Genomic DNA, 21,602 nt, shown 5'->3' on the forward strand with positions numbered 1-21,602 from the left:
TTGAGTCCAATGTGACTCCTCGTGTTCCAAAGGAGAGTCGTTTTGGGCTCGAAAGGTTAACTCTGTTTCTCTCTCCACATATGCTGCCAGACCTGCTGAGTTTTTCCAGCCGTTTCTGTTTTTATTGTAAAACCCATTGTAGTGTGATCCAATTAGATGCATGAAAACTTCTGAAATTGTTTGTGCATTGCACAAATCCTAGCTTGTGTTCTACTTGAACTCATTGCAGCCTTAGACATTATTGTATTTTTGAATGCAGTCTCTTTTTTAAAAAAAAGCTCCAATGAGTATTCTATGCAGGAATTGTGGAAAATGGATTAGTCAGAATTCAAACAAAAATGTTAATGTTCCAGGAAGCATGTTGTGCTGCATAGTTTCTTCAATTCAGACTCTATGGTTTTATGTTTCAGATCCAAAGTTGTGGGGTATAATGAAAATGTTTTAAAATATTCCGTTTCCCTTTAAAAACAGAACTTGGACATTTGTTTTGTACATCATACAAAAGGGATTGTAGACCAGATCATAGTAAATGCCAAATATTGTCGTAAAACTATACATTTTTCTATTAAGTAGTCACATTAACCTTTCAAGAAATCTCGAGATGTAGTTTGATTTTGAAGATAGGATTTTCAAACAGTGAAATTTATCTTTTTTCCAATTTGTTCATGGCTCTATCTTGCTTTAATTGAAGATTGTGTAATTGCTTAAAGCCTGTGGATAATTGATCAGTGTGTGTATTGAATTGTTACCATTGGAAGCTCACTGTGTCTAATGTAATGGGAGTGTTAAATATTTGGTCTTAACATGGGCAAAGTTTGCTTGAGCACCAATCAAACTAACTTTTTGATGCATCTTGTTCTATTAGGTGCAAATAATAGGGACAATGTTAAAACTCTATTTTATCTCTTCAATTTCAATTACTAAGTGTGACAGACCCCTAACTGCTAGAGTATGTAAAATATCAGCTTCCTTCACAGGAATAAGAATGCACAGAAATTGGCTACCAATTTTTTTAATATTGTAAACAAATTGTTGGAATGTTAATTTTTCTCTACTCCTATGAATTATTCAATGGTTGTGGAACTGCTGATTTTCAGTGAACTCTTGTTTGACACTACATTTTCATGACAATGTAACCTGGACAATGTAGATAATGAAATTAGTACTGACACTTCTGAATCAAAGTTTGTGGGTTGAAATCTCAAATAATCTAGGATGACACTTCAGTACAGTACTGCACTGTTTAGAGGAGATATTGAACTGTCCTCTCATATGACATATAAGATCCCATGGTATCACTTGAAGAAAGGCTGAGAAGTTGTCCTTGTGTCACAGCTAAAATTCTTTCCTCAACCAACACCACTGAAACAGACTATTTGATGATTGGTAACCTTGCTGTGTGCAGATTTGTTACTGTATTTCTGACATCAAATGAAACGCAGTAACTACTTTATTGCTTCACCCTTGTTCAGTAATTCTGTGATGCATCTTAAGCAAACATTGCATTTGGGCACTAAAGTATTTAGTGTTACCGCATTGGCGTTTGAATGAAGATAAAAGCCTGAAGAAAAGAGAAAATAGCCATATATATTGTAGATTTAAGCTCAGAAGAGGATATTAGAATCTGTCGACCTGGTATTAATTGGTCAACCCACACTTCTTTCCTTAGGGGGTTTTCAGGGTAAGGGGTAGGTTCAAATAAAATTTATTTCATTTGACTGTGATGTGCTTCAGGAAACTTTGAAGGTGTAAAAGGTGTAATGTAAACCCAAGTTCTTTCTTTACCTATAGGATAACTTGCTATAAGTGTTGAGACTCAGTTAGGTTGTGGTTTTAATCAAACGCAGCATATTCCAATACCATATTTAAAATAATGGCAGAAGAAATAAATTGGGAAGATCCCTAACGGGCCACAGTGAAGGGGAATCAAATGGTGTAATTTTTCGTCATAAGACCAGGAAGCTCTCAGGTTGAATTCCTGGTCTCTGCTGAGATGGGGTTTTAGCCAAACAGAGTGGAAAAATTGGAAAGGGCTTGCATCTGATTGCTAGGAATGTATTCACACGGATGCTGGTTGAGGATGAGGTTGAGCGTGATTTAACTTCCACTGTAGTTGAATGACCCATTGATGCCCACAGTCTAGACATGAGCAACAGCCACCTGGGCAAGGTATAGCAGGGCTACCACCTGCAATATCATATCCCAGTTTAAAGTTCCTGTATACACATTTTACTCACTAACTCAAAAGATTACATAGGATTATGAGCTTTTTTTTTAAAGAGCCTACAGCTAGTTTAAGTGGAAGTGAAAACACATTTTTTATGAAAGAACTGGAACCCTCAAAGAAAAGGAAGTGAAATGAAGCCTTGTTTCATTCTCGTTCAGTAATTTTGCTATGCATGTTAAGCAAATATTTCATCTGGACACTAAAGTATTCACTTGTGCCACATTGGCATTTAACTGAAGAAAAGCCTGTTTGGTCAAGAAAGAAGAGGAGAAAACAGCCATCTATATTATGAATACAAGTTCAGAAGAAGATATTAGAAACTGTAGACCTAGCATTAATCGTCCAATCCATACTGTTTCCTGGGGGCTTTCAGGATGGGGGTTTCAAATAAATTTACTGGTAGATATCTGTTTGTTGCTGCTGTCTCTGTTATGTACGGTGTGTGTTTATAATACATTTGGCAGGCATTCACTTTTGCTCAGATGTGCTTTAGTTGCTGTGATACGCTGTAAAATTTTCAAGAGAGTTTGTGTCTAGTGAGAAGCGTTGTATAGTAACTGGTGTTCAGTGGTCAGTTACTGATGAATACTTGACCAGACTGGTAGGACAATTCATAAGTAAAGCAGCACGGAATAGATAATTTTAAAGCTCCTGACCCAAAGGTGTTTTTTTTTGTAATAAGATCCAACTGGCAAAATTTTAATGCGTTCTTAAAAAATGAAAATATATAATTATGGAATTCCTATTCATAAGAATGCAAGTTTAATGTCCTGCAGATTATCCACAAAAAATTGACAAATATTCTGCGGATTTTTGCTTGTCTGCTGACAGTCAAAGTTAAACTTTGGTTGCACCTAGCGTTGCTTATCCAATGCTTCCAGCTTTTTTTGGCTTAGGTAGGTAAGAGATTTTAGCTGGACCTAATCATTTCAAGCATGTGTTGATAACAACCACTTCCAGTAGGTAAAGCATGGGTTAATAACAGAAAGCCAACGCAGATTTGTTAAAGGCAAATTGCGTTTGACTAACTTCTTCAAAGAACTGAAATCATGTAAATGTGGGCATGTGGGGGGTTGGGGCTTGGGGGACAGGTTTAATGGGGGTACAATGGTTGATGTTGTGTCTCTGGGCTTTCATAAGGCGTTTGATAAAGTAACAGCTAAAACTTGTAAGCAAGATTGGTGCCCATGGGATTAAAGGGGTAGTGGCTGCATGGATATGAAATTGGCTAAGGGACAGAAAGCAGAGAGTTGCAGTGAACAATTTTTAATTAGTATGAGCTCACACTTTATATTTTTATAAAATATGTATAGTTATGCTCATCGCTATTTCTAAATGTTTAAAAACTGAACAAAGACCTTTAAAATGGCTGAAACTCTGTCTGTCTGTGACCCCAGAACAAAAGAATTTGCTTGGCAGTTTTAGGAAAACCCATACCTTGTTATCCCTGAGGAGCCACTAACGATCTCCTGTGAACTGTCCGGCCCATTTTCAAAGAGATATATGCAAAGGCCATCTGCATTTAATAACCCAGGCTGGCCAGGAAGAGATGAATAGTCTGCTAAGACAAATGCCCCACAACCTTCCTTTTAATTCTGAATGGCTGAGACATTTAACAGCCATTGGAATCCAGACAATGGTTACACATTCTTTGTCAAAGATGGTGGAGAGATGGAAGTCATGTGACATGGGCCTCTGGCTTCTGGAACAAGTAATATTGCTTTGCTGAACTGAAAAGCTCAGTTTGCTGTTTAATATTTGATTAGCAAGCCACACTGAAAGAGCGCTGGCCTAGGTTGAACACCTGGACCCATCTACCCTGCTTCTGTTGGAAGTTCCGTGCTCTTGCCTATAAGACTGATTCAACTCTGCGTGCCTAGTCAACACCACTGGAAAAGGGAATTCTACAACACTGGTTGTCAGCCCGCTGACCTCCATGAAGGAATACCTCGCTGGACTTTGATTCTGGACTCTGGAACTCACGTGAACCAATATTTACTTTCTCTGTGGTCTCTGTGCCATAAAACCTTCTTTTTTCTATCCTTGCCTTTACTGTCTAGTGTGGAGGCGATATTGCAACCCTCCTTTCGCATTTTGAATGTGTGCAATAAACTAACCCCTTTTAGTTCACCCTATCTCAAGTTTGCTGTGGGATTATTAATAGAAAATTGGATCACATGAAAACTGAGGGGTTGGAAAACACGCCACCACTTATAGAGGGAAACAAATCAAAATGCCTTTCTGTTTACGGAGAGGAGACATTAGTGCTGTTTAAATTTACCCCACTCCTGCTCATAACATTAGAATGGAGGAAAGTATACAGCGGCATTCCCCAAGAGGAGCTATATTAGAACCGCTGCTCTATTTGATGCATACACATGACCTGGGCTTGGGCTTAGAGGGCATAATTTCAAGGGGGTTACGGATGACATGAAACTCGGAAATATAGTAAACAGTGAACAGGATACTGTAATAACATGCTCCATAAGGGCATAGGCAGACTGGTGAAATGGGCGCACACATGGCATATGAAATTTAATGCAGAAAAGTGTGGTGATTTATTTTGGTCAATAGAATTAGACGAGGCAATATGAACTAAATGTTTCAATTTTAAAGAGGGTGCAGGAATAGAGACCCCTATGAGTGTTCGTACACAGATCTTTAAAGGTGACAGCAAGTCAGAAGGATTGTTTTAAAAAAATGGATTCTGAGCTTTATAAATAGTGGCATAGAGTATAAAAGCAAGGAAATCATCTAAACCATCATTAATCACTGGTTAGGCCACAGCTGGAGTATTGTGTTCAGTTCTGGGCACCACACTTTAGGAAGGATGTCAACATCTTGGAGCGGTCTCAAAGCAGAAAAGAATAGTATAAAAAGGAATGCAAAGAAAGTAATTGCATCACTGGTAATGGAAGAAATATATAAAAGTCTTGATATCAAAGAAGGACAAAAAGGTACCTTCAGAGTAGCAGCTGCAAGAGATAAATAACAAAAGAAGTGGGAAATATACATATGATCAAGAATTCAAGTGGAGTAACCTTAGTAAAAGAGAATGAAATCAAAGTGAGGTGGGGCCAAAACTTTAACTGGCTTATGAATGAAGAAAACCCAAGAACAAAGACAGAGAAGGTAGCTGCAAATCAAGGAATGACAACTAGCACCAATCTAAATCAAAACAGTATTGAAATGATAAAAAAAAGGCAAAACAGTAGGACTGAATGAGATACCAGCGGAACTGTGGACCTACCTAGATGAATATGGAGTCCAGCTCCTGAACAAGCTAATCAAGTGTGTTGTAAGAGAGAAAATTCAAAGGGCATGGTGGCAAAGCATTTTGGTACCAATATTCAAAGGAAAGGGAGACATTCAAGATTGTAAAACTAACAAGGAATTCAACTCCTACCACATATCTTCAAGATATGGGAGAGAGTCATGGACCAGAGAATTGAGAAAAGTAGTGGAAATTCATGAAAGTCAGTTTGGATTCATGCCCGGAAGATGCACCACCAGTGCCACTTCTGTTTTGAGGCAAGTGATGGAGAAGTATCAGGAAGGCCAACACAACATTTTTTAATTCTTTCGCATGAAGTGGGCATTGCTGGATAGGCCAGTATTTGTTGCCTATCCCTAATTGTCCTGGAGAAGGTGGTGGTGAGTCGCCTTCTTGAACTGCCACAGTCCATGTGGTGTAGGTGCACCCACAGTGCTATTGGGAAGGGAGTTCCAGGATTTTGAACCAGTGACAGTGAAAGTAGTTCCAAGTCAGGATGGTATGTGGCTTGGAGGGGAAGTTACAGGTGGTGGTGTTCCCATGCATCTGCTGTCCTTTTTCAGAAGACTGCTTCAGTATCTGATGATCTGCGATTGGTACTGAACATTGTGCAATCATCAGTGAACATCCTCACCGAACTTATGATGGAGGGAAGGTCGTTGATGAAGCAGCTGAAGATGATTGGGCTTAGGACAGTACCCTGAGGAACTCCTGCAGCAGTGTCATGGGACTGAGATGATTAACCACCAGCAACCACAACAATCTTCCTTTGTTCTAGGTGTGACTCCAACGAATGGAGAGTATTCCCCCTGATTTCCATTGACTTCATTTTTGCTAGGGCTCCTTGATGCCAAAAATGCTCGGTCAAATGCTGCCTTTATGTCGAGGGCAGTCACTCTCACCTCACCGTTTGGGTTCAGCTCTTTTGCTCATGTTTGGAGCAAGGCTGTAATGAAGTCAGGAGCTGAGTGGCCCTAGCGGAAACCAAACTGACCATTGTTGAGCAGGTTATTACTTTGTAAGTGCAGCTTGAAAGCACTGTTGACGACTCCTTCCATCACTTTGCTGTTGATCGAGATTAGACCGGGGGGGTGTGAATTGGCTAGATTGGGCTTGTCCTTTTTTTTAATGGACAGTACATACCTGGGAAGTTTTCCACATTGCTGGGTAGATGCCAGTGTTTTAGCTGTACGGAAACAGTTTGGCTGGGGCGCGGCTAGTTCTGGAGCACAAGTCTTCAGTCTTATTGCCAGAATTTTGTCAGGGCCCGTAGCCTTTGCAGTATCCGGTGCCTCCAGCTGTTTCCTGATTATCATGTGGAGTAAATCAAATTGGCTGAAGACTCGTATCTGTGATGCTGGGGACCCGAGGATGAGGCCAAGATGGATCAAGCACACTGCACTTATCGCTGAAGATGATTAGCTTTGTCTTTTTTACACTGATGTGCCGGACTTCTCCATTATTGAGGATGGGGATATTTGTGGTGCCTGCTCCTCCTGTTAGTTGTTTACAATTCACAACATTCACAACTGAATGTGACTGGACTGTAGAGCTTTGGCCTGATTTGTCGGTTGTGGGATCACTTAGCTCTGTCTATCACATGCTCCTTCCACTGTTTGGCATGCAAGTAGTTCATCAACTTCACCAGGTTGATGACTCATTTTTAGGTATGCCTGGTGCATAAAGGTCAGGGATAGGTTGGGGGGCAGGAGCGATAGCTTTCAGACAGCACTGACCCTTTTTTCTACTATTATACATTCTGCTATTTTGCTTTTAGACAGTATTGATCTTTATTCTGCTATTAACACCTACTCTGAACCAAAGCTTTCATCTTTGTTATCATTAGCACTGCTTTTGACTTGTGTTCCACAACATCTTTGCCATTTAATATCTCCTGCCTTCCAACCTATCACTGACTTTCTATTTTGCTCCACATGCACCCCCCCCCAACTTTTTCAACAGCATCAAACCCATCACATTTCTACCTCTCTCCAGTTTCAAAGAAGAGCCATTTTGAACGCAAAATGTTAACTCTGTTTCTCTCTCCACGGGTGCTGCCAGACATGCTGAGTTTTTCCAGCATTTTTTATTTTTATTTCAGATTTTTAGCACCCACAGTATTTTGCTTTTATTTTATAACGCAAGTTGACATTTTAGTGCGGGACAGAGGGATTACTGCGCTGTCAGAGATAGCAACTTGCAGATAACACTGTCTGCTTGCTTATTTAGGTTTAAAAGATGCTATGGCTCTACATTGAAGACTCTACATTTCTCACATGCCCTGGACAATATTCATCCCTTAACTGACATTACTATTAAAAAAAAATTTGGTCAGCATCATGTTGTTCGGGAACTCGTTATATGCAAATTGACTTTCCTGTTTCTTACGTTACAACAGTGTAAGATCTTCAAAATTACTTCAGTGGCCCTTGTGACAATCTGCAATTGTGTCGGCTGCTATATAAACGTAAGTCTTTTTACTAAGAGTTAGGTTGAGACTGCCCAAACTCATTTCAAAAGGCACTGTCAGAGACAGCAAAGTCTTTCATCCTGGACTGGATTAGAACCTTAGTCCTAATCTTCCATGATTTAAAAGAATATATGTCAAAATCTATTAGCATTGACACTGTCCATGGGAAACTGTTGGAGTACATTACTTTGAATAGTTCTTGGGGGACTACAGCATTTCCAAGTCTCTTTTGCGGTAATTCGTGTTTAGCTCATTTATCGTTCAAGGCATTATTTATTCAGTAAACCTTTCAATTGTCAAAACATTTGGAAGTACGAAAGAAAAAATTATGTCTATGCATTCCATAATGAGGTTTAAAATAGATGTAATAGTGGCTTTATATTTTTTACAAAATGATTATAGTGTGCAGTTAAAATCTTAAGATCCTGGTTGACTGCTAAAATTTAAAGGAAAAATGCCTACTTTATTTAAATTAATAACACCTATTTTATGACAGATCTATGGAGGTTAATTTATTTCTTCTGTTTGAATTCCCGAAAAGAGTCTCCATTTTAATTTATTCCATTAGAATTTGTTTTAGCTATTTTTCACCTTCCATCAATTATTTCTAGCAGCCTAAAACCCCATTAGTGCACCTCCATGTGCATATGTGTTGACATTGTTTAGGTGCCTGTCTCAGTAAAATTATGTAAATTGATAACTTGGCTTCACCAAACAGCACATGGCAATATTTTTGGGATGTAAAAAAGCCAACTCTCATTTTTCTCATTTATTTTACACAATGAACATAAAGCAAGAAATTTAGCTGTCTGTTTAGAAATGTCACTGAAATTTGGATGCTGGTTAATAGAGCACTGCAAATAGATTTAAGCATGTGCAGTGTCATTTGCACCCCCCATTTTGAGTATGGTGTGGAGGTAGGTACCAGTGCCGAACTAATATCCACAATATTAGTATGGCAAAATTTGATACACAGCTTTAATAATCTAAATGCAAATGCGCTGCAACAGTAACTTTGCAGCACTTCAAAGTGACTTTTTAAAACAACACTGTAAAACAATAAAATTATAAACTTATGAGGAAGTGTTATTACCAACTTTGAACAAAGTCACCTCATTTGTAATAGCAGCTGGGAAAGAACATTAAAACATATGTTTTTAACATTCCTTCGATATAAAGTTCAGGTGTAGAAACTGTTAAGAACAGACGTGTTGATTAAAATAAAGGAGGTGCAGTGTACCCCTATACTTCAGGGATACCTGGAAGGTGAGCAACATTGATCCTTTGGAAGGGGGTAAGACACAAAAGGAACTGCTCCGGCTATTCATATCTAATATTTTAAAAATCCAAGATAATATGAGATATATGATATAAACCATCAGGTCAGCAAGAGGAGGAAGATTCATTACTCTCTGAAGAGAAAACAGGACTTAGAGCACCCAAATAAAAATAAAAATCTTGCAGATTGTTCAAAGGGGTTGAAGTGAGCAATGAGTCCTGCTTAAATGGTGATAACTTAATTAAATCAACGATCTTTGCATAAATGAGATGAAAGCTCTAAACAAGGTTAAAACAAGTAAATTGCCAAGGAGGAAAGGTATTTACCCCAGAGTGCTGAAAGAAACTGGGAAGCTTTATTAGCACCGGATTTGAAATCCAAAAATTATTGAGGGTGTCAGTGGACAATGGAGATGCACCAGTAGTTTGGAATCAGGCCAGTATGATTCCTGTAATCAAGAAGGATGACAAACAGCACGGCATCTATAGATCCCTTTCATGTTGAGTAAAATAAAGGAATTGATTATCAGGAGCAAAATTGAAGATTTGTACAACAATAACTAAATAAATAGCTCTCAAATTAGAGCCACAGGGGAGCCTCCTTGACTGCTTAGAGGAAGTAGCATTCACTGTGGGCTGTGGAAAACCCTGGTGCACTGAGACTAACAGAAGACACTTAACAGGCTGTCACGCAAAGGCCTGTTAATGAACCTCCAAAACTCTCAAGGTTTACCCTGGATCTGCAAATGAATGTGAAAGGTAGAAAATGAAAATGTTAAGAGGAGTTGTGGTGAGATGGGGGAAAATAATGAGTGCAGTGCCCCAGCACTCCATGTTTAGACCACCACTGAATCAGAAACTCAATGAGTATTGTTCAGACTAGGAGTGGCATTTGATTGTGATGAGTCTACACAGGAACTAGAAAATAAGTTTGAAAATTATGTAAGTGGTCGCAGTTGCTGATAAAAATTTATTATGGGTCAGTGCAGAGGGAAAAATACATACTTTATGGGTTGTTTTGAAATAAACTAAGGGTGAAACTCTTTCGAGTTATCAACAGTCACAGATTGCAACTCTTTCGAGTACAATCACAGTTCTTGGTTTCCGGGAGTGGGACATGAACCCACAACCCTCTGATTCAAAGGCGAGGGTGCTATGAACAGAGCCACAGCTGACGCCTCCAAACTAAGGGTGAAACTCTTTCGAGTTACCAACAGTCACAGATTGCAACCCTTTTAAGTACAATCACAGTTCTTGGTTTCCGGGAGTGGGACATGAACCCACAACCCTCTGATTCAAAGGCGAGGGTGCTATGGACTGAGCCACAGCTGACACCTCCAAACTAAGGGTGAAACTCTTTCGAGTTATCAACAGTCACAGATTGCAACCCTTTTGAGTACAATCACAGTTCTTGGTTTCCGGGAGTGGGACATGAACCCACAACCCTCTGATTCAAAGGCGAGGGTGCTATGGACTGAGCCACAGCTGACACCAAGATCTAAGACTCAGCGGATTGAATGTGCAACATGTTCAAGCAATGTAGAGAAGCAATTAACAGTTAACTCTGTATTAGTGCCACTTATGCTGTTTTACATCAGACCTCAGATGAGGACCAGATCAGGAACAGCAACAGCCTGCACTTCACAGACCAGCCACTCCACAAGGAAGAGCAGTGCAGGTCACAGGAGGCCATATCCACAATTCAGGGTGTACTGGCAGAGGCTAATCTTTCTCGACATCTTAGAAGACTCAGGGTCCCAAGGCGGATGGCGATGGAAATTTGCAACCTGCTAGAACAAGACCGGCAGCCAAGTGGACCAGATGGCCATTCTTTGCCAGTGGTTGTCAGTCACCACTGCCCTCAACTGCTCCTTTCAGGGCTCTGGTGAAGATATTTTGTAGGATCTCACAGTTGGCAGCCCACAAATGCATGCATGTGATTTGATGGCTTGTTTACAGAGCTGGCAATTATGTCAATCTGGCCAATGATGATGCCATTCAGAGTGAGCGAGCCCTCGGGTTTGCATCTCTGACTAGCTCTCACAGCTGTCATCGACTGCACGCATGTGGCGATCAAGGCAACCCCAAATCACCCGGGGTATTCATCAGCTATAAGGCTTCCATTCTATTAATGAGCAACTGGTGTGCAACCACAAAAAGATGTTTATAAGAATGCGCACAAGATTTCCAGGCAGCTAGCATGATGCTTCTGTCCTGCGACATTCCATTCGCCCTGATCTCTTCGTACCTCAAAGCAACCTGACGAGTTGGCTGCTTGGAGACAAAGGATACCTACCTAAAATGGTTGTAGCACCCTGAGGAATCCAACCAATGAGGCCCAGAAGCAGTACAGTGAAAGCCATATGACGACCAGATGTGTCATTGAGTAAGCCATCAGCATGCTGAAAACATGGCTTCAAATCCTTGGAAAGATCTGAAGGTATCCTTCAGTGCACACCAGCCAGGGTCTGTCTCCAAAATGGTCATGGTGTGCTGCGCTCTGCACAACATTGCACACCATTGCACAGCAGAGAGGTTTGGAGCTGCAGAGGAACAAGGCATAGAGCTGAGAGCCTCTTCAAACACTTCCGAGGGGCAGGCAGAACATGTTGCAGTTAAGGTACCAGCAGCAACCAAAAATGGATGCACGGGAAAGTGTAGAAATAAGTAATATTTATGTGCCTCAAAAATTAGACAGAAACTTAACATTTCAACATGTGTAACACAGCCATGTGCACATACCCTGCGCAACCACAGATCTTAGTTCTTCTCTTTCCTAGCATTTCTATGTGGTGCAACCCTTGTGGCTTCAGTAGTGTTAGTTAGGCTGCTCAGATCCTTGCTCTGACTGCTGAAATCTCCATGGCCGATGTCCTCTGGATTTTGGGGGCCATGAGGACCCCAGCGAGGACTCCTCCATCCCCATCTGTGCAGGAGCAGACTTCTGGTCATCAGGCCTCAAAGCAGCATGTAAGGTACTGACAGCGCCATGTAGGAGGCACTGGGTGAGAAATGGAAGCACTTAGAGCTGGTTTCCACTTCCAGGTCATCTTTCACCATCATCTCTTTCATGGCCCACTTGCACTTCCCTGAATGCAATGAGCTGGAGAGCACGTAGCAGCAGATCATTTGGATGATGAATGGCCAAGTCTAAGGTTTCATGCACCCTATTTAAGGTGGCATTCATAGTGTGCAAGCTATTGATGATGGCTTGCATGCACTCACTTGATTGCTGTGTTTGATGTGCCAAGTGGGTGGCCACATTTTCCATGGACCAAGACATCGTAAAGGCTTGCACTCATGCAAGTGTGCAAAAGGCGTCTGAAATGCCTGTCAGTACATCGTACGTTCTTTACTGGTGTTCCAGAAGCATCCTCTCCATCGATGACCCTTGAGGTTCAGCATCTGTGTCCATCTGTGCAGAGTACTGAGCATCTTGCAGCCTCCGATACGGATACTCCATCGCTGCCTCTGCCTCCATCTGTTCTTCACGTGATGCTTGGGTCACCAGGGCAAAACCCTTACTGATCTTTATTTGTCCCACTAATGTGAGTACCTGAGCTGGTGCATGGCCTGCGAATCCTGTGACCATGCATCCTCAGAGCGATTGGCCTTTTCAATGAATTGCATTCATCTTGATCATCTCTTGCAGGACCTTCAAAGGGCCTTTGAGAGATTAAAGACATGAATTAAAAATGTCCATGGTTAAGAGCTTTAAATAAACATAATGTACATGTTCATATTTCACTTGTTGCTGACACGAGGTTAACATGACTGAGCGATGTATGTCGTGTGGCTGTGTGATATTCGGTTCTGTCAGTCAGGTATCTGGGAGGCTCCCCATCTCCAACACCAAGCACGCCAGGACCCTGCTAATTTCCAGTGCCCCCTCTGCACCTGTCTGTTGTGAGGTGGCTGGAGGGCTACCTCCAGTTCTCTGCCTCTCCCTCGTGTTCTGAACTTGCCTCCAAGGAGGAAATTGAGAGACCTACAAGTGAAAGTAATATATGTGTTGAATGGATGGATGGGTAACATTTATTGAGGGTGACTATGAGGAAGAGGCATGACATACATAAAGATGAGGATGATTGTTAGTGGATGGATAGATGGGAATTTGAGGAAGTGCTTAGACAGAGAGATGGATGTACCTGCAAGATAAGCTGGTTGTGAGGCATGATATGCTGAAGTAGGCTTGAGAAGGTAGAGTAAGGGAGTTGGCATGATACACAGACCATTTGTATGTACTACCGTACTCGCCTTTCCTATCCTGCTTAGGTCATTAAACTGCCTTCTGCACTGAATCCAGGAGCATGGAACCACACTCCTGCTCCTAACCTCCTTCACTATGCCCAGACCTACCGCCTTGGTTTCACTGGCAAGGTTCTTCCTCCCATCAGTAGGGAAGATAATTTCCCTGTGGGCCCTTTCAGCCCCCAGCATCATATCCAGGGAAGCTGCACCAAAGTAATTAGGGGTTATTAGGAGGGACTGGAGGAATCTTTGGCTCACTGGGGGACAGGAGTTGTACAATGTCAGAATAGAGTGACCTGTCCCCCGTAATATTTATGGCAGTGATTCGGGACCTGACAAGGCTCCTGCTAAAAGCAGCAGGGGACTACTTTTGCTTTTAACCACAAAATGGAGAGTCCCGCGTTGTCTGTTGCACAGAAGCAGCAATACGGCTAGGAGGAGCCAGCTGACTAGAAGAGGTATTGATTTTAGGCTCCCTTTGAGCCAGGAGGAGCAGGTGAACACCACCTAGGACTCACAAGGAAGTCTTTGGCATCCCCAGATCCGGGGTCTCTCCCACCCTGGTCATGACTATCTGCAGACCTCTTACCCCGCCTCTCCCCACCGCCCCCCCCTATTCATAGCCATCAGCTGGTTTGCTTCTACCTCAGTTTGTGGCCCGAGACTCCCCTCACCCCCCACTACTGCTGACTGCCACGCTCCATTCCCATGGCCCATGTTGACGCAGTAGATTTTCCAGTATGGATAAACTACCACCAGTGTTGCTTTCTGGCTTACTTGGTATTGTAAGGAACACAATGAGATCAGGGTTACAAATGTATTTTATTTGAGAGAATGGAGATTAAATTATTTTTGCATAATGTATACGACCTATAATTCTCCATATTTCATAATTACTTGTGTCTTACAGAAATCACCTAGAGAAGAACCTTCAGCTGTTAATGGACAGAGTGGATGAAATGAGTCAAGATATCATTAAATATAATACTTACATGAGGAATGTAACTAAACAGCAGCAACAAAAACAGCAAGTAAGTGGAATCAAAGTTAAAATTTCCTGTACTGGCAAAGTTTGGAATGAAGAAATGCCATCTGCTCGGTATCGCTGCAAACTGTGGTAGGCACAGACTTTATAATTGCCCAATGATTATGTCATGGAGGTTATTCTTAACTGGGGAAATGAATCACACCCTTTGGATTTCATGCTTAAAAACCCTTTAAAAGAAAAACATCCTTTTTGTTAGCCCAGTATTTTTCTTTCCTCATTTTTTCTGTTTCATTTTGACACTGAGTGCTCTGTTGGCCTCCTCTCCTCCCTCCGGGAAAGGTCAGTTTTCCTTGTGGTGAGTCAAAACTTAGGTATTTGGCAACTATTTGAAAGTTGTCAGTGTTGATGCTATGAATATAATTGCATCTTTAGATACAAACCTATGAATTTTGTTCTTGTGCAGTAACTTGAACATATTTCATGTGCACCATTAAGCTTTTGGTGTAAAACAAATTGTGTATTGCGGTTTAGAAATGAAAGCTTTTGTTTACATCCCTAGTAATTGTTGCCCTCCTAAATGTGACCTCCAAAAAATTTACTAATTGAAAAGTAGAATACTGTGGATGCTGGAAAGCTGAAATAAAAACAGAAAATGCTGGATATACTCAGCAGGTCAGGCAGCATCTGTGGAGAGAGAAACAAAGTTAACTTTTCAGGTCAATGACCTTTCATCAGAAATGAGAAAAGTTAGAGATGTAATAGGTTTTGAGCAAGGGGTGGGTGGGACAAGGACAAAAGGAAGGTGTGTGATAGGGTGGAAGACAGGACAGATTGAATGACAGAACAGTTAGTCTTACAAGGCCAAAGGGAATGGTGATGGCAAAAAAAAAGAAACAGAAGATATGCTAGAGTAGGTGTGCCACTGTCTGCTAGCAACAGTAAGAAAAAAATCCTGGACAGTGAAGCAGCAATTTATGTCTACTTTCAATTGAGTCTACTGTATTCACTGCTTACAATGTGGTCTCCTCTACGTTGGGGAGACCAAACGCATATTGGGTGACCGCTTTGTGGAACACCTCTGTTCAGTCTGCAAGCATGACCCCGAGTTTCCAGTGGCCTGTCATTCTAATTCTCCAACCTGTTCTCACGCTGACATCTTTGACCTAGGCCAGCTACACTGTCCCAGTGAAGCTGAAAGTAAGTTTGAGGAACAACAACTCATTTTCCAATTAAGCACTTAACAGTCTTCCGGCCTCAACATTGAGTTAAACAATTTCAGACCGTAAAACCTGGTCCCACCCCCATTTTGTTTGCTTTTCATTGCATGTTTCGGTTTTCCTCCTCTTTGCTTTCAAACAGTAGCACACCTGCTCAGGGCACATCTTTTGTTTTCTTTGTTTCTTTTCTTACGCCATCACGATTCCCTTTGGCCCTGTAAGACTAACTCTTCCAGCATTCAATCTCTCTTATTTTCCACCCGGTCTCAGGCCTTCCTTTTGTTCTTGTCCCATTCACCCCTTGTTAAAAACCTATTACATCTCTAACTTTTCCTAGTTCTGATGAATGGTCAGCGACCTGAAACATTAATTCTGTTTCTCTGTCCACAGATGCTGCCTGATCTGTTGAGTATTTTAAGCATTTCTGTTATTACTGCAAAATGTATATGTATATTCTTGTAAAATGCTTATTACATATTGTGTAGAGTGTGAGAGGTCATTTGAATCTAAACATTTTTACATCAGTTGTGGTTTATTTGGTTCCAGATGCATTGTTGTCTCGTTTTGGTACACTTGACCATTTTTCCATAGAAGTTGGAAAAGAAAATTATATACTTTTAAAGCAAAGTTCATTCTCACAAGTTTTCTTAAAAAAGACTTATGATGGTCGTTAAAATATGAATGAGCTAGACATTGAAATTGTTTTCCCGAAGATCAAAGGCAAGAAGCATCTTGTTAGCCTGTCACAGTAAACACCTCACACCCATTGCTCTGGGAAGAACCCTGTGCCATACGCTCAGCAGAAGTTGTCTGGAATAGGCCCTCTCCCCTGGTTATGAATACAGAGAAATAAGATACAGACAGAACCGCACACTGGTAGTTGGGGTTTTAAACAAAATGCTGTCAAGGCAGTGTTTTGCCAGGCTCAACAAGTTAACATGCAGGAGGATGGTTAGAAATTATTTTAAGTTCAACAAGGTGATCCACTGACATCGTGATTAAGTTAATTTTGTATTATTACACAAAGACAAGTTGCACTCATTGGATTAACTGAGCTCCGTTATAACTTTTGCTCTTTAGATTCACTTGCTGTCTGAGAAATAACATCACTTAACCATTTGCATCTGGCCTTGTCCTGTCAAATGTTATCTTGGTCCACTATTGAAAAAAAGAATGAATGGGCCATGTGCAAATATACAGTTTAGTTCATAAAGGGGAAAACCTATTGTTTAAACTTCTGGCTTATACTGTCATATAGTTAGACATGGGCAGCATGGGCACCCCTATGTGTTAAGCTGCTTAGACTATTTATGGAGGTGACCAACACCGTGCCACCTGAGAGGACACACTAACTTGTCACAAGGATATGCATAGTTAATAAAGAATAACTTACACAGCTAGCCTACAAATATTTCAGAGACAGATGAAGGTATTGATTAGACATTTAAATTTGTTTTTGGAAAAAGTTAAGTAATTAAGACATTATCTTAAGATTAAGACCTCCCCCCCCCCCCCCGCCACTTGAAAAGTAAAGTGATACCTAAAGCAATTAAGTTATCTGAAAACCTTGACTTGGCAGCATAAATTCAACTGACATTTTCTCTGCAGTATCTGCACAGGCGACAGCTGGAAAATTCCCAACGACAGAGCCGAGGAGAGACACCATTGCCAGAGGAGGATCCTACCAAGTTATTCAAACCACCTCAACCACCACCAAGGCTTGAAACGCTGCTTGTTGCAGGTTAGAGATTTAGAGGGGGGTAGTGATAAAGGAAAGAACTGAATATTGAACACTTACAGGTCAATCAAGTATCATGCGGTTAGTTGCACAAAACTTTTGGCCCACATCTTCCTGTCTCTGGATCATCGGAGATGGGACGTATATCAGGAGATGTACATCAGGACCCTGCAGAAGTCCTGATGTGCGGACATACATGGGAATTGCCCATTGGAAGGTTAAACTTTGAATGGATTGATTCCCTACTGCCCTGGACCCTTGGCAAATGTCTCCGAATCAGGGTGAATACGTGGGCTAGATACACTCGACTTACTTGGATATGTACCCAGGCAATGTTAGACAGTTTACAGCCTGGTCTAACAGCTAGTTAATTCCACGACCACACCCCACTAATCCCCCTGCCCATACCCGATTATGCCCCCCCTCCCCCGGCCGAACCTCACTACCCACCACCCACCTCACTCACATACCCAGCCTCTCACCCCGTACTCATTCATAAAATACTGGACCTTTTTAAAAACTTATCTGAATGTGGCAGCTAGCAATAAAAAAGGATGTGCCCTCTCCTTTCCCCAACTCTACTCTGCTAACTGGAGAAGATAGGAGAGGTTGCTCTGCACATTTCTCTGTCAGCCAAGATCAGGAGATCCCAGAAGAAGTGGGCAGTCCCATGAGGTTGGTAAAATCTTTACGGGTGCTGACCAGAAGTCCTTTGTATTCTGGCCCAACCTCAAAAAACAGAAGGTCTCGGCATGAAATGTTAATCATCTTGGGATTCTCTCAGGATACTGACTGATTGGAGTGAACCATAGACATGTTAGAGCGCAGAAATTGGCCATTTCCAGCATTTCCTGTTTTTTTTTAAGAGCACCCTCTGCTGTACCAGTGTGACATTTTTACATTTCTTTCACTGGGCATAGAAATGACAGTGATAAGTTAATGTCAATGGTAGAAATTTTGGGTCAGTTTTGTGCTGTGAACTTGTGGCTGATAAAGAGCTGAACTGAAAGTGCCCAGAGTCATTTTATTTAGAATCCTTACTGACAAAAGAGACTTTTATTTGGTGAGCCGTGGCTGGTCTTGGAGGCCGTTTCCAAAAATAAGTGGCCTGTATCTAACCTGTGTGGGAGTGAAGGAGTGGTGTCTTTATTATAATAGACATTTAAGAGAAATGTTAATGGTGCAAATCACAGGCAGTTTTTAGAGTATTTTTCTGCGATACTGAAACAAGGTTTATCTATATTAATACACCTTATTTATTGTTAATCAGTTTGCAGAATTCCGTTTCACCAATGTTTCTCCAAGCTGTCTTCGACAGTATGGTTGGTGAAGGCAGGGGAATAGCATGCTATGGCTTGATGTATCAGATTTGGGTGCATACCTCCTTTCCAGTGATTTTCTTCATCTGCAACATGGAGGAAACTGTGATATTTATATTTTTCTTCAGCTTTATATTGGAGTGATTTAAGGCACAATGTTTTACCAGGATGTAGGTCTCTGGATCACAACATTGCTGAAGTCCAGCAGGGATTAATTTTGATTGTAGCCTTACCAATATTCCCTTAAGTACTTTCCACTCTTCTGTTGTACTTTTCCTAACCTCAGTATTCCAGTCAATTTTTTTTTAAGAAACACCTGTTTCTTCTAAGTCTGCTCTTCTCATGACCAATAGTTTTGCCTCAATGTTTTATTCACATTCCCACATCAGCATCGCAGTTCGAATATAATGATCTCGACCTGAGATGTTCTGAGATTTTGTGTCCAATGCCTGGGTAACTGCTAAAGATTAAATCCAGAATTGGGGCAAACCTTTTTAGTTGGAAACATTGTTAGTTGGACAAATGAGGTAGTGAATGAACAACCTCTAGAAGTTTGCAGCACCACCCCCTCCAGAGCCCTCCCAGCCCACACATGATTTGAGCTCAGGCCTTTACTTTCAGCCAAAAATTTGTTTGTTAGTCTTCTCTTGTCCAAATCTTACCTTTCTTTGATCTCAATCCATAGTAACTCAGCACTGAACAAGGATTTGGTATGATTCCTTTATATGGATGTAATGTCTTTTAATATGTTGCTCCTTTACCTGCAATAATATGCATCTCCCTTTTGTTGACTCCACTATTTTCTAGCTGATGTTCTTATTTAGCCCAAAAGTCTTACTCCTATTATTTTGCAAATTTTCTTTAACCTCATATATTTCCAATGCTGCACATATAAGTATTTCTGGAATTAGTTTTAAAAAAAGCTAGCTTTTTGCATCTGTTATATACCTTCCCACTTTTTCTTTTTTTTTTGTGTTTATCCGCCACCTCACCACATGTAAGCACTTTTCATTTGTGGCACCGGCATCCCCTTAATGTTACCATCCCCCCCCATGCATTTGTGTGGAGGTGGTAATTGGGTTAGGTAAGAGGGAAATAGCTAAGCATAAGCATTTCAATTTAAATAATCTTTCTGCCTGCTATAACCAAGCTGTAGGAAAAGACATTCTATGAAAAGCTACATACTGGTTAGCTGTTCCTTTTGATTCTTTTCCTTATTTTTGTAATCCACTTGAACATAAAAGAGCTTTTCACATGGCACAACTTTTAGTTGCTTCCCGGAAAGTAAGACAAACAAGCAAATATAAAAAATGGCCAAAACAACCACATAAACCTATTGGCATTTTCCCCCAGGTCTGTACAACTACTGCCAACAGTGCTTCAAAAAGCAGAGTGGCTTGGCTATCTTCCACTCTTCGGTGCAAGTTGGGCCTAAATTGGATCTCTGGGAAGTGCCTCTATCAATGGTTATTTGCAGACTTCCAGATAGAAATTCTTTTAAATGCCTCTGTTCTACAGGAGCATTCTAGAAAGGAGAGGAATGGGATTACCATACCAGATTTTGGAACACATTCAGTAAGACTTTGCGGTAGTTCTGTTGATTTAGTCTAAATTGGGCGAGTACACAGTATTGATTCAAATTGGGTACTGAGCTGCTGACTCAGGAAGAGCTGAAATACTTCAGAATCCCTTGGGAACAGCTGGGAGTTTTATTTACCAATCTTTTGGCAATGTCTTTGCTGCCATTCAGTAATTAGTAAAGTTAGAGCAGAAAAGGTCATTGAACCAGGCATTGAGATTAAAGTCCAAATCCATTTTCCTTATATTGTACTCCAGAGTTTCTGTTTCAATGAGTATCAACCTTTTTAGATGCACTGGACCATGTACATAACACATGACTGAAAAGCAGCAGAACATAGCCAATTTGGTAGAGATTCTTAGACTTTTAGAACCTTAGCTTCTCATGATTACATTTGCATGGAATTGTGGAGAAAATTCGAGGTTTTCAGAAAGATCTCAAGTGTTGCTTAATAATTGCTTTGGCACTTGTCACTTCAGACAGATGTAGTTGGTACTGAGGTTATGTAATATGGGTTGCATTGTAACCTGTAGTGATTGGTTAGCTTACATACATACATTAAAGCACAACGTACAAAAGAGATATGCATATTAAATATTGACAGAAGGAAATTACATTTTTCTGTGCAGTATATAATTGTGTGAACTATTGCCCTTTGAATTCTGCTTTTACATTTTCAGCCTGCATTTTGATCACAAGTTCCCAGAGTCTTTAATTTTATTTTCTCCCTCTTTCAACTCTTAACAGGACAAATCAACACCTACTGCCAACAGATCAAGGAGTTTACATCACAGAGCATGGGCAAATTATTCATGGCCGAAGCTCTTCAAGGTCACAACAGCTAAGATCTCAATTGAATGTGCTGTAGGTCTATATGGTGTTCACATCCAACAAAATACCATTCTGAAAAGCAAGCCAGAAGCTGATTTTTCTATAAAGTGTGTTTTCATGTGTCTGATATTGGAGATCAAGTTAACCCAGTTTATATTAATTCAATGAAAATAAACATGAATTTGGCGACTATGTGTTAGTTTTTGTGTTTTTCTTCCAGCTTGAACATTATTCTCAACTGCCTGCTCTAACAGTGAGGTAAATTGTTCCAGTAAATTAAATATTAACATCATCTTACATGGTTCAGTGGTCTTAAAAGAAAATGTGGACCAGTTTGACTATTATTCTCCCCCTTGCCCATTCGTTAGGTAATGCTTCAGCATTTGTTTTCATTTTATGCACAGACTAGCTTCAGCCAGAAACAGGACAA

At 40.8% G+C, this 21,602-nt stretch overlaps 1 protein-coding gene across 1 annotated transcript in view; it reads left to right on the forward strand.

The window, feature by feature from the left end:
• The window catches only part of eif3hb (eukaryotic translation initiation factor 3, subunit H, b), a 165,827-nt gene extending 144,463 nt beyond the window's left edge, over positions 1 to 21,364 (forward strand). The window contains exons 6-8 of the mRNA XM_078540198.1: positions 14,411 to 14,531; positions 17,314 to 17,446; positions 21,089 to 21,364. Of these exons, the coding sequence (XP_078396324.1) occupies positions 14,411 to 14,531; positions 17,314 to 17,446; positions 21,089 to 21,186 (352 nt within the window). The 3' untranslated portion in view covers positions 21,187 to 21,364. The remainder of the gene's footprint in view (positions 1 to 14,410; positions 14,532 to 17,313; positions 17,447 to 21,088) is intronic.
• The last annotated feature ends 238 nt before the right edge of the window (positions 21,365 to 21,602 follow it).

Source organism: Cetorhinus maximus, chromosome 4, assembly GCF_964194155.1.
Source record: "Cetorhinus maximus chromosome 4, sCetMax3.hap1.1, whole genome shotgun sequence".
NCBI lineage: Eukaryota > Metazoa > Chordata > Chondrichthyes > Lamniformes > Cetorhinidae > Cetorhinus > Cetorhinus maximus.